A 13,128-nucleotide genomic window follows, 5' to 3' on the forward strand; every position below is an offset into this window, starting at 1 on the left:
GTGATTTTGCATTTGGTTGCTGCGCCACAGCCAAAGGCTGTCACCGCGCAAAATATTTTTGCAAATAATTTAATGACCTTAAACCACACCTCTTATCCTGTGGCAAGTGCATAAGGCGGCAGTTGGTACTTAGCAGACATGCGAGGCTTATTGATTTCGCAGAACTGCATATCACAGACACATCTTGTTATCGGCTCGACGGCTCTTTCCCTTACACGAGTGTCGAAGTCGTTGGAATGTGGGGCTAATGTTATATTAATTGCTCCAAAGACTTCAGAGGCCACGCAGACACTGGCGGTTTGGGAAACGGAAATACAAGCCAAGGAAGCATCATATCCCAATTTTACGTGGATTCAACGAGAGTTCCAAGATGACGACCTGACTATATTGGGCAGAGATGAGGTCGACAACGTTGTCGATACCGTTTTTGTCGCCGTTCACTCGACTTCGGTTTTGGGTGAGTGCACACGTAGCTATATGCAAGAACTAGTAATTATATACTAATAGTTTGATAGGTACCCATATATCCGCACTCTGTAAACGGTTACGTATTCCCGTCAATGTTGCTGATTCGCCGACACTGTCGACGTTCACATTATTGTCAACACACACCGATGGTCCTCTTCAGATTGGTGTCACCACGTCAGGAAAAGGCTGCCGTCTGGCCAGCCGCATTCGTCGTGAGATTGTTAGCTCGTTACCACGAGACATCGCTCAAGCATGTAACAAAGTGGGGGAGCTCAAGCGTACTATTGAAGAGGATGACGCTCAAGACCTTGACCATCAAAGCGCCACTTTGGATGCTCTATACCACGAAGTCGGTCAGAATGACGATGATGCGGTACAAAATCATAAATTCAATCAACTAGTCCTTGAGGAAGAAAATGATCTAGAGAAGAGCCGTGATCTGAAGAAGAAGCAGCGACTTCGGTGGCTATCTCAAGTCGTTGAATATTACCCATTTGCTCAACTAGCAGCAATTTCTATTGACGATCTCTCTTCACAGTATCGGCAAGGTAACAGTTTTACTGCGATTGAGGGTGTGCCCAACAAAAAGGGATCCATCGCACTTGTGGGGTCCGGTCCTGGTGCGCCGGGTCTGCTTACAACTTCCGCCCTGGCTGCGATAACAACCGCCGATCTCGTTCTTGCCGATAAGCTTGTGCCAGCGGGTGTATTGGATCTGATTCCGAGGCACGTAGAGACTTTCATCGCCAGGAAATTCCCTGGGAATGCCGAAGCTGCGCAGGAAGAATTGCTCAACATGGGTATAGCAGCTCTCAAGGAAGGCAAGTCGGTTGTCCGACTGAAACAAGGTGACCCCTACCTATTTGGTCGCGGCGCGGAGGAGTATTTGTTTTTTTCCAAGCACGGTTATAGACCTACAGTAATTCCCGGTATTACCTCTGCGTTATCAGGACCATTATTGGCAGCGATCTCACCCACACATAGAGAAGTTGCGGATCAAGTTCTTATCTGCACTGGAACAGGACGAAAGGGTGCAGCGCCTACGATTCCTGAATTTGTTGAATCTCGAACTACTATATTCTTAATGGCTCTCCACAGACTGGCAGATGTTACAATATGGCTGCGCGATGCTGGCTGGAGAATGGATGTTCCGTGTGCAATTATTGAGCGAGCAAGTTGTCCTGATCAGCGTGTTATTCGAACTACATTGGAACATGTGGCGGAGGCTTTTGAAACAGCTGGGAGCCGCCCCCCTGGCATCCTTGTGATTGGCAAGAGCTGTGCAGTCATTGAGCAAATACCTGAAGGTCAGACGTGGATGATTGATGAGGGATGTACGTTGTTTTAAGTGTTTATGCATTGGGATGATGTGCGGAATTGTTTGGGCTGATATTTCGTTGTCTGATTTCTTTCTCTTGGTATTGGAAAGGATTTTACTCATTGGTGAGTTTAGGATTATTAGCGGATAAATATTTGAACACTAGATAGCATGTTTGCAAATGGAGTATGTGTTTGGCTATGTCATCAGTGAAATGTCATCCATGAATTTGTCATTGGCAACGGTCTAGTCGTAATCGTAGAGAAACTGTTTACAGTGTGCTAATAATTTCCAGAACCAAGGCACGCATGTCCTCACCAGCCTGTCTGGCCGCCTCAATAACCTCTTCGTGATTGGCCTTTCCAGCAGACAAATTCGCCGGCCCTTCGCTGGCCTTTGGTGTGGGCTCAGTGACAACGGCGTTCGTGATGAGACTAATAGCCAGCACCTTCATCCCAGAGTGTCTGGCGATAATGATCTCAGGCACGGTGCTCATGCCGACGGCATCAGCGCCGAGCATTTTCAGCATTCTGGACTCTGCTCGAGTCTCGTAAGTAGGACCGCTAACGAAAACGTATACGCCCTCGTGAATCGCCCGACCCAACTTGAGTGTCTTTGCCGACTCGAAAACTTGTTGCCGTAATTCAAGGTCGTAGGCATCGCTTAGCGCTAAGAATCGAGGCCCAAATAAGGGCTCATTGGAGCCTTTGAGAGGATGCCAACCAGCCAGGCCTGGAAAGTTTATGTGCTGCATGACATTAGCTACTGCAATGAAATCTGAAAGTACATAGCTTACATCGTTGAGAACCATAAGATCTCCAACTTTGTATTCAGAGTTTAAGCCACCCGCGGCATTGGTAACTATATTAACTCGGTTAATCAGTCATAACTCTTGGTAGTGGTATTTAATGTTGTTAAGACGTACCAAGCAGTGTACTGATGCCCATGACACTGAACACTCGGACAGGAAATACTGAGATGTCAAAAGGATTGCCTTCATAAAAGCTTCAACAATTAGTAAATTTTATACCGTATAACACATTATACGTACTGTATTCTTCCAACCATGCAAACAGTCGGCACCGTGCCAAAGTATCCAAAGACCAGCTTGCCGAAATGCCCCTCAACTGTGTAGAAGATCAGCTGTGGCACGTCCTGCCTCAACCTCCCCATCCCCTAATACGTACCAGTAGTTAATGGGAAATACGGCAGATCGGAGAACGGTATTTCGACCCTAGGTGATGCGTTCAGAGCATCAGCAAGATGGTGTAATCCAGAGCCACAAACAACCGCGACCTTTGGATAGCGCAGCTCTCCCGGGACCAGCCCGCGGATGAAGTTCATGACCACGGTGGCACGCTCTGTGAGAGAAGTGTCAACTTCAGTTTCCGATGATTCCGACATTTTAATATCAATTACAAATTGGTGGGGCGAATAGGTCATGCAGACTTTGATCAGTATCAGTATTACTCGAGCCGATGAGCCGCCGGGCTGGTCCCTGAATTAGTGCGGCGGAATACCCGGCCAGGGGAAGCACGTTACCCTGCTAATACGACTGTTTTGCATCATTCTCTCCGACGGAGGCGCGTGCCTGCTGCTTAGTCCACCATGATCGGCACTGTTACATATCACAGGCGCAGACCGTATCTTACGTCTCACGATGCTGCAATCGTATCTCGAACAGGGCTTGTTACCAAATCTGAGTCTCATTAAGCGATATCATGCATCTGAATGTGAACTGGGAAGACTCCAACGAGAAATTTGAAGTTAGAGTGTACACTCACAATATTAGGTAAGACCACCGTCTGTGGAGTAGGTTCATTGCAGCTAATAGTCGTTGATAATTAGATATGCGACTCGGAATACCCTAAAAGGCGAAGAACTTTGGGAGAAGCGGAAGTATCCGGTCGCCGCTTCAATTATCTTCAATACCTTCAACCAAAGCGCAATTGTCTTGCTGCAAGAAGTCCTGCATAATCAATTAGTGGATCTGATGAAGCTTTTGGGGGATGAGTGGGCATATTGCGGAGTAGGTCGAGATGACGGCCGATCAAAGGGAGAGTATAATCCGATTATCTATCGTCGTTCTCAATTCAAGGTCGAGCTTAATCGAACGTTCTGGCTGAGCGATACGCCAGATATTCCAAGCAAGGGCTGGGATGCTGCTTGTATCCGGATCGTCAATGTCGCTCTTTTGAACCACAAACCCACTGGCCGTGTCATTTACGCACTCAATACGCATCTGGATAGTCAAGGACCGGTCGCGCGGACTAAAGGCGCAAAGCTAATCAAGGACATCATCGAAACTCTGGAGGACCATGACGTATTGATAATTGGAGGGGATATGAATTCTGAGCCAAATCAGGATGCATACCCAATATTTTCTACTTTCCTGAAGGACGCGAAGAAGTTGGTTGACACAGACCTTGTATATGGAAACTCGAGCACATTTACTGGATTTACTGAGAACGAGAGAAAGAGAATTATCGATTATATATTTGTTTTTCCTGGCGTCAAGGTCTGTGGCTACGCAGTTCTAAATAACAAGTTTGAAGACGGCATATACTCGTCTGATCATCGTCCAGTCGTTGCTAATATTGTTATTCCAAGGAAGTAATTGTTTGGGTTGGCATACTGAGTTTGCGAGTATCAACAGATTATATGGATACTTTGTAATATTTGTCCACCACGCGACCAATTCTGTCTCCGCAGCACACTATGTCAGGTAAATTTTCGAGCGTATAATACAATCATGTACAAACGCGAATACAATCAAGTACAAACGCGTTGGTTTGATCACTATTAAAGTACTTAAAATGCCGAAGTATTAGATGACGTCGCATGGTTAATCATAAATTCTTTTTGCAAGATACTGTAACTCCATCCCATCCATTCCCAATGAATGCTTGAAAATCCACGTCAAACAAGCTTGCAACGCTATTATCGGAATTCCAAACAGTTTAGTCACAACCAGCGCACATGTTTAGGTAATAGATCATCGACCAGTCAGGTGGACAACCCTTTCGCCTATGTTATTATGCACTTCCCTGACGCATCGGGCGCTGGGTTTTGGTATTTCTCGATCTCCCCTATCAAAAGTTCAAACACTTTTGCTATATTGGCATTGTGTCGGGCACTGGTTTCGACAAATGGGCAATTCCATTCTTGTGCTAAATTCTTTCCTTCAATTGTTTCGACTTTCCTATATACTATTTAATACAACTTCCCGACGCGCCAAATGCAGGTGGACTTACCTTTGAGCCCCAAGATCGCTCTTGTTCCCAACAACCACCATCGGTATCGACTCAGTACCCTGACAATCATCTGTTAGCCTCTAATCAAACAATACCTAAAATTCGTCCTACTGTATTATTCAGAATTTTGTCCCTTATGACTCGGATCATGTCGAAAGACGAGCTTGAAGTGATTGAGTACACTAGCACATATCCATGGACTCCGATAGAATGCTTTTGGTTCATAATGCTAAACTCGTCCTATATTAACTGTGAGCCTGATTCTTGCCCTTAGGCTTGGATTCTTACGCACCTGACCAGCCGTGTCAAGAATTTCAGTGGCGTAGTCTTGGCCTTTGTAACGAATGATCTTGGAGAATTGGTTCTCGATGGTTGGGTAGTAGCTTTCTACAAAATGTTCTTCGACAAACTGTACTGTCATAGAAGATTTGCCTAAAACACGTCCAATATTAGAAGCTCATGCCCATGCAAATAGTGGTGCCACAAGTTGGATTGTTCGAAAACCACGTACCGACAGCGCGGGACCCAACGACGGCGATTTTGCGGGGACGAGGTGGAGCCATGTTGACGTGTCTGTGGTGTATTTACTGCGAAACAAGGCGGGATCCAGAGGCAATAGAACAGCAACGTTGTAGGCCTCTAAAGCTCTTAAGGGGACTGGAAACCTATATATATATGGATGATGATCGCGGAGCGCGGCAGTGCAGCGTTCAGAGTTACCCTAGCCCAGGCTCCCCAGGCACCTCTGCCTGTAGTCTATCGCGAAGTTGACATACAAAGCCGGCGACCCCGCGTCGGCGTCGGAGAGCCCTTAATAACAGTCTCCTCTGGAAGGGCAGCCAACGGTCAACAGTCCGGCGCCAGCCACGAGATTATCAATTCTGCAAAAGTAAACTGCACGGGCGGTTTTACTGACAGGCACGCATGGGACAATGGTTCAGGCTTGTGTTGGGGGTCTAGGGACAAGTGCCACAAACGGTCTTCTTATTCAGTCTTGGGTCGAGCAGGCCCAGCATAGCTGCATTTGCAAGTCTCGACAGCTTATAGTCCTATGGTTCTCTTTTCCGTTATACAACCATTGATTTCGAAGTCGTCAGGTGGTGCACGCACACTTCCATTTAGCTAGCTTGTGTCAGTTCACGTGAGATGGCGCGCTCGTACTCGCTGTTGATGCGGCCTGACAACTGGTCATTCTGCATGTATGTCGAAGATCCACTTTACTTTCCCAACTCGTTATTCGAGGTCAGGTCCTGTGACCTTCCCATCCCATGCCAGCAGACAACTGCTTGATTGGTTCGTGGGCTAGACGACTTAAGGATATGTGATCCCGAATAGGAACTGCAAGACTGAATTTCGGCATGAAGGAATGAAACATTTTCAACATGTACGACGTATATTATCACACCGGTGCTCGTCGTACATGCTTGCATATCCGTGTAAGATCTGGCCGATTGGTGCAATTTGAAGCCTATGATTTGATCTCTATCCTCGGAGCTTGTGTGTACTCTTGGCTGAGTAGAGGTTATGGAATCAATATATTTACATACACCTAAACAAGAACTGCATTCCATTCATGTCGCTGATGGTTGACGCTGAGAATTGCAAATTTGCTCTACATGTATAGCCAGTTGCAACTCAACGGCTACTTTGTGCACACTATGTCCATTACCTTTGACTGTTATTGCGATTTACCATTCTTTATTCATTTACATTATTGCACGTTGCTCGACAAATCCTGTACATGGTCATAGGCAGCAACACAATTTTTGTAGGACGATATCCGATTCCATGTTGTACAGCTGATTCAGGGGCTATAAGAACTGGATCTGCCAGCCCAGTGTCGATGGCAATGACTGTAAATATGCCGTAGAAACGGAGGAAGTGAGAAAATCTGTGGAGCTGTGTCAGGTTAGGGTTATCCTGGCCACCAAGCTCATGCGGCGTCGGGTCGACAAAAATTTGAATCTCATCGCAAATTGATTTATTGTCAGCACTACATGCAAACTCCAACACTCTGAGTTTGGGCATTTCAGTAGATTTCTTCAACTATCGACTAGATCATAAATCACAGTTTAACATAGATCGGCCTCTTAGAATTTTGGTTATTGGCATAGTTATTGCAAAACTGCAAAAATATGACTCTGCCAGCAATTGATAGAACATCCTCCGCGACCAGTGATAGCAGTGTCAGTCTCAATAATGGCATGACCAGCAGCCAGACTCTTAGCCAGGCCGCTGATACCTGGCTCATTCAGAAGTTTGGCGGTACTAGCGTAGGCAAATTCCCGCTAGAAATTGTGAACAATATTGTTCGGTATGGTCGTTCATATGACCTAGAAAACGGAAGTACTGACCATTGCTCATCAGGGCATATCTGAAAGATTATCGGGTAGCAGTCGTCTGCTCAGCAAGAAGCACTGATACCAAGGCTGAGGGTACTACAAACAGGTGTGCATGACTTGCGTTGTATTAATTCCTTTCGTTGACGTGACAATGACTTTAGACTTTTGAAGGCTGCCGAGCATGCGTTGAAGAAGGGTTCCTCAAAACACATAGAAGTTGTAAACACGATTAAAGACGATCATATTACTGTTTCACGGAGGCTTATTCAGGATGCCGACATTTTGGCCGATCTGGAGGCTAGCATCAGTCGCGAATGCGATATGCTTGCGAACTTCTTGAGTGCGGCTCAGGTGTGTATCTAATACATTAATGTCGAGTACAAGACTAATACTGTAAAGGTTATTGATGAAATCAGCCCGAGAACGAAGGACAGCATCATTGGTGCTGGCGAGAAACTTAGCTGTCTATTTATGGCTAGCCTGCTTAATGACCGCGGTATCGCAGCCCAATATGTCAATTTAGACTCCATTATCCCTATTGGTTATTCAGCGAAAAACGGATTAGACCAATCGTTCTATGATTACATTGCGACTGAGATTGGCAACAAGATACAGGAGTGTGGGGAGAAAGTGCCAGTTATTACCGGGTACTTTGGTATTGTCCCTGGCGGTTTACTTGAAGCAATTGGACGTGGCTACACAGATTTGTGCGCCGCTCTTGCTGCTGTAGGCGTCAATGCCGAAGAACTCCAGGTGTGGAAAGAAGTGGATGGTATCTTTACTGCGGATCCAAGAAAGGTTCCCACTGCTCGACTTATCTCGATGATCACTCCTGACGAAGCCGCGGAGCTTACATACTACGGTTCGGAAGTTATCCATCCATTTACTATGGAGCAGGTTATCCGGGCACATATCCCTATCAGAATCAAGAATGTCGAGAATGCTGCGGGCAATGGCACTGTGATCTTTCCAGACAACATTTCAAGGAAAGGCGACGTCACCCCGCCGCATCCACCAACAGCCTTGGAGAGAATTTCGTCAGCATTTTTTAATTCACAGAAGAAGGAACCCACTGCTGTTACCACGAAGCAGAATATTATTGTTCTCAACCTTCATTCAAATAAGCGATTCCATTCTCATGGTTTCTTAGCTGAAATCTTCGGTATCCTCCACAGATGGGAGTTAGTTGTCGACCTTATCTCCACTTCAGAAGTCCACGTCTCCATGGCTCTGCATTACGAGCTAAGGGAGCATGACCTGCGAGATGCTGTTGAAGAACTTAAACGACTTGGGTCGGTCGACGTTATCAGAGACATGACAATCGTTAGTCTAGTGGGTAAGAAGATGAAGCAAATGGTCGGTATTGCGGGTAAAATGTTTTCTACTCTTGCAGGAGCTGGTGTCAATATCGAGATGATCAGCCAGGGCGCCAGCGAGATCAACATCTCCTGCGTTATTCAGGAGAAGGATTCACTGAAAGCGTTGAATGTTTTACATCAGCATTTACTATGTAATCCTTCGAGTGCGGACTTGTTGGACAATAGGCCGTGGTTATTAAGTTAGAAGATGGCAAAAGTAAATAAAAGTTTGAATAAACTGGCATAAGTTTTGTTGATACATTAAAGAGCAGGTTTCGTGTGAAATTAAATCATAAGCATTCATTAAACAGTTGAGTCAAACTGAACTTTTCTGTAGATTCCATATGAGAAAAAGGAATGTAAAATCGAAAGGCTAATATAAAGACAGCCAACCACCTTGAACTCCAATATCTTGACCAAACCCCCGATATCCTAACAGACGCCTACACAAGATGAAGATGATATGTACCACATTATCAGCATTGTTCGCAATGTCTTAACATGATGCTAATTAGTGAACCTCAACAGTACACAGATGCTTCCAACACCGGCCGCAGTGATTAACTTGCAAATAGTCTTTAGCTCCGCGCTAGACTATACACAACAACTCTCCCATAATTAGCGGGAATTATCGTTAAACCCGATCTGCGCGTCCCTGAACTCCAAAGATTGACCAATCCCCATAACCAACAGATGCCTACCCAACGAGAACCCCACATCTACATGACTATATCAGTATCATCGTCCCCGTTTGATAGCATGTACATACAAATGCGAACGAACTTTGTAGCCTGCTAACGCTATCCTTTCGCAGACTTCGCCATACTTTGATACGTCAAGGAGGGGACATAGTAGCTTCTTTGATGACTATGCGATATATCTGATCCTACGTTCTAGCAGGTATTACCGTCAAATCCTATTTGTGCATCCTGATCCTACGTTCTACGGGAATTATCGGACATCACGTGCAACGAGTAGCTCGACATCAGGATGCACTCCCCGCTCCAACATTGTCTCCCTCGCCAGCCAGAAGTAAGCCGATAACCGGAGTCACAATGGCCTTAAGCGTAAAGAGGAACCGAATACGATGGATATGCACGTAGTGGAGAGGCAGGATTGAAATGAAGTAGACAAAGTATGAGATCATGAATGGGTATCGATATTTGCTGATTTGGGATGCGAATTCGGGACGTTCCGGAACCTCGGTGACATCGCAAAGAGACATCGCATAGCATAGAGCAAGAGCTGAGCCGTGCACGGTGGTGGCTCCGGCGCGCGTTTTAACGATGCTCCCGACGCGTCGAACGCGTTTGTTTACTTTACGGATTGGGCAGCAGTTCCGAGCTCGAAACCGGATCCTGGTTTACGGTTTCAGGGTTGCGCGAGCTCGCGTAGCGAACTTATGTATGGGAGTGTGAGCCTCCCATGCGCCAACTCTCTGTGTGGGAGTGCCCAGATTTTGATGGCTAGTCAGCCGCACTACGAACTATTAAATACTCAGGCACCAGGTCCATATTGTACGCGTCGCGAGTAAAAAACGCTTTACCGGAAGACAAAAGTCACCCGCAAAAGCTATCATCAGTCAGTCCTTCTATTGTCTAGCAAAATTCTCGACTAGTTCATCTAGGTGGCCAATGTCAGATAAGCTTTACGACGAGATTAGCCCCACTCCTCCTCAGCCACAAGAGTTTGATCTCGAGAGGGAACTCTGGCAGCGTTTTATCAACCTGCACACCAATCACCCGCACCATGTGATCTTTGGAAAGCCCACAAAAGGTCTGCTGCAATTGCCGCTATACTCGTCATAACGTACCGAACAGAGTTGGGCAAATATATGCAGAAAAATTGTCTGGAGAGTGTCGCATAGCATGGAGTCAGGCTTTGGACCAAGTGACTGCTGGTAGCTACTAGCCCAGGACAGGACGATTCAGATCAACCACAACCGAGTCATGATTAAGTCTTCGAAGTAGATAGGCTGCTTGCTTTTTCGCAGACCCGACTTCCTCTCACTGGGCATGTCTCGTTGAGGTCGGCACTTTTGTATCTTACAGGCCGTCCGCTCGCTTGTGTTGTGGAAAATCTCTAACAGAACTTGCCTTCGGATCGCGAAAGTCTCGCTTTCAAATTGAAACCTAACACAAATTTGCTTTTCGGACTGACTTAGATACTGTATGACTATGCGATGTGCTTACTAGCGTCATTTCGCGCCCCATTCCCTCTGTATCGCTCTGTGACTGCCAGAAGATTCGAGATCTACGTCTTTGCTGTTAACGACTTTCGCTATTTTGCTACAAATATCCCTAAAACAAATCATAGGAATGGGCAGTTTATGTAAATTTCACATAACGTAGTCCATAAGCGAGCTGCGCACTTTTATAGAAATTGACACAGCTTTGATTCTCCCACAAATCCAAAATGGAATCAACTTCAAACGAAGCCAGATTGAATATTGCCATCAAGGCCATTGACGGAGACCCGAATCTTAGTAAAAGACGTGCTGCAGCGATCTAGTCTGTTAGCGAATCTACTCTGAGGTCGCGTTTGAAGGGCACACCATCACGACACGATATCCCGGCCAATTCGCGAAAGCTTACAAACTTAGAGGAAGCTATCATTGTCCGATATATAATCGACCTAAATTCGCGATCATTTCCTCCTAGACTGCCTAGTGTTGAAGATATGGCTAATCGATTGCCTCGCGACCGTGACGCGTTGGAAAGAGCCGGGCTTCAAACATTGTCAAGCGACAACCCGAGCTCCGAACGCGTTTAAATCGAAGAATCGACTATCAGAGAGCCCAATGCGAGGATCCAGACGTGTTTCGATCGTGGTTTGACCTTGTGCGGAATACGATGACCAAATATACGGCATCGGGGTGGATGACGTGTACATCTTCGACGAGACAGGGTTTATGATGGGCATAATCTCGACCGGCATGGTAGTTACGAGCTCGGAACGACGTGGAAGACCAGCAATGTAATAGGGAATGGGCTACAGTAATCCAGGGGATCAATTCTCGCGGCTCAGTGATCCCGCCGTACATCATCGTTGCGGGCAAAAATCACCTATCGTCTTGGTATGAAAACAGCGCAATACCTCACGACTGCAAATGGTTGCACAACGAACGAAGAGGCCTGAATGGATTCAGCACTTTAATAAGCATACAAAGTGACGAACTTCCAGAGTATATCGTCTTTTGACCCTCGACGGGCATGAGAGCCACCATTCCACGGACTTCGAGCTCTATTGCAAAGAAGAAAACATTATTACGCTTTGCATGCCAGCTCACTTGTCTCATAAGCTCCAACCATTAGATGTTGGTTGCTTTGGCCCGCTAAAGTAAGCGTACAGGACATAATGCTGGCACTTTGTCAAGAAGTATTGGAGACTTCCAATGATGAGGATTCAGAGTAGATTCAATTGATTTTCTGTGTTATCGTGGACTTGTTGAACTTCGGAACGCGCTTGTAGGTGGGCAAGCGCGCAGCTCGCTTATGGACTACGTTACGCATTGTTGAAGAACGATATTAATCATTTACATGTGACGACATATCTGAATATTAGGAATGGAATTCTCCGTCTATGGAGACCATCATGTTAGTGTCACTCGTGCCGGGGCCGCTGGATGCGCGCGTGACCTTCGATTTTGGGCTAGCAGAAGCGGCATTTGAATTGCTTGTACGTCATGGATATATCAATTTCGGAGTGGTGGATATTCCTCGATGCCAGAATAACTTTCCGTACCAGCTCCCGACCCCCCCAGTGCGCGGTCCCATTGCCGTAGAAACACATGCTGCTTGACGCGTTTGTCTTGCTCCTTCATCGCAAAACCTATGATACATCCTGACGCAAAAAACCTGAGGACGGTAATTAGCCAAGGTTTTTGTGCATAATGAAGAAAGACATCTTACGTCTTTAGGCCGGCGGGCATCATCCTAAATTTCGAAGACATTAAGTTGAGCGTAAATCCTCCACAAAGAGCAACGACAACCCCTGTTAGAGCACCGTATAGTAGTCCTGTGCGAATCTGAATACAGTCAGCCGTATGTTAAGATGATTGAGTCCTATTTGGCATACAATCGGAGATAGCTGCTGGTGTTCTTCCTCAATGCTGGACAAGTGACTCTTCGACCCCGGCATACTGATACGGCGATCCCAGTTTATCTGCTTGTCGTTAAAGGAAGCCAAAATTCCAGCACCAACAATAAGTATTATTTAGATATCCACGCTTTTGTGAATGACGGCTCTGTTGCCGGTGAAGTACAAAGCTCAATATCGGTATCCTCTTGCCGGCATTTGCGGGCCATATATCCGTAAATAACACTCTAGATTTCGAAGGCAAGCTGTCGAATAAAGTTTGGTTCTGCCCTTGCCGCACGGTGGATATT

The 13,128-nt window shown here is 46.1% G+C and overlaps 6 protein-coding genes across 6 annotated transcripts; 3 read left to right on the forward strand and 3 right to left on the reverse strand.

Annotated features, from left to right (window-relative positions):
• Window positions 1–24: 24 nt before the first annotated feature.
• V1508DRAFT_240262 (tetrapyrrole methylase) lies at window positions 25–1,937 on the forward strand. Its single transcript, XM_066936353.1, has 2 exons — window positions 25–457; window positions 516–1,937. Exons 1-2 carry the CDS (start codon window positions 139–141, stop codon window positions 1,814–1,816), a joined length of 1,620 nt encoding a protein of 539 aa, XP_066797948.1. The 5' UTR covers window positions 25–138; the 3' UTR covers window positions 1,817–1,937.
• Window positions 1,929–3,252, reverse strand: V1508DRAFT_410681 (nucleoside phosphorylase domain-containing protein). Its single transcript, XM_066939352.1, has 5 exons — window positions 2,974–3,252; window positions 2,838–2,913; window positions 2,712–2,791; window positions 2,583–2,647; window positions 1,929–2,534 (listed from the first exon to the last, which is right to left on the reverse strand). Exons 1-5 carry the CDS (start codon window positions 3,227–3,229, stop codon window positions 2,058–2,060), a joined length of 954 nt encoding a protein of 317 aa, XP_066797949.1. The 5' UTR covers window positions 3,230–3,252; the 3' UTR covers window positions 1,929–2,057.
• Window positions 3,253–3,399: 147 nt separating this feature from the next.
• V1508DRAFT_381104 (Endonuclease/exonuclease/phosphatase) lies at window positions 3,400–4,675 on the forward strand. Its single transcript, XM_066937692.1, has 2 exons — window positions 3,400–3,578; window positions 3,635–4,675. The coding sequence occupies exons 1-2, from the start codon at window positions 3,508–3,510 to the stop codon at window positions 4,401–4,403; spliced, it is 840 nt and encodes a 279-aa protein (XP_066797950.1). The 5' UTR covers window positions 3,400–3,507; the 3' UTR covers window positions 4,404–4,675.
• Window positions 4,455–5,748, reverse strand: V1508DRAFT_365304 (small GTPase superfamily). The gene is made up of 5 exons (XM_066937323.1): window positions 5,552–5,748; window positions 5,333–5,472; window positions 5,152–5,280; window positions 5,041–5,099; window positions 4,455–4,988 (listed from the first exon to the last, which is right to left on the reverse strand). The coding sequence occupies exons 1-5, from the start codon at window positions 5,601–5,603 to the stop codon at window positions 4,814–4,816; spliced, it is 555 nt and encodes a 184-aa protein (XP_066797951.1). The 5' UTR covers window positions 5,604–5,748; the 3' UTR covers window positions 4,455–4,813.
• A 1,205-nt stretch (window positions 5,749–6,953) lies between these two features.
• Window positions 6,954–9,037, forward strand: V1508DRAFT_410691 (Aspartate/glutamate/uridylate kinase). The gene is made up of 4 exons (XM_066939353.1): window positions 6,954–7,354; window positions 7,408–7,488; window positions 7,544–7,733; window positions 7,782–9,037. The coding sequence occupies exons 1-4, from the start codon at window positions 7,176–7,178 to the stop codon at window positions 8,943–8,945; spliced, it is 1,614 nt and encodes a 537-aa protein (XP_066797952.1). The 5' UTR covers window positions 6,954–7,175; the 3' UTR covers window positions 8,946–9,037.
• A 3,211-nt stretch (window positions 9,038–12,248) lies between these two features.
• Window positions 12,249–13,108, reverse strand: V1508DRAFT_410700 (uncharacterized protein). The gene is made up of 3 exons (XM_066939354.1): window positions 12,818–13,108; window positions 12,652–12,767; window positions 12,249–12,597 (listed from the first exon to the last, which is right to left on the reverse strand). The coding sequence occupies exons 1-3, from the start codon at window positions 12,878–12,880 to the stop codon at window positions 12,435–12,437; spliced, it is 342 nt and encodes a 113-aa protein (XP_066797953.1). The 5' UTR covers window positions 12,881–13,108; the 3' UTR covers window positions 12,249–12,434.
• Window positions 13,109–13,128: the final 20 nt, after the last annotated feature.

Source organism: Lipomyces doorenjongii (genome assembly GCF_038497915.1).
Source record: "Lipomyces doorenjongii strain NRRL Y-27504 unplaced genomic scaffold V1508scaffold_6, whole genome shotgun sequence".
NCBI lineage: Eukaryota > Fungi > Ascomycota > Lipomycetes > Lipomycetales > Lipomycetaceae > Lipomyces > Lipomyces doorenjongii.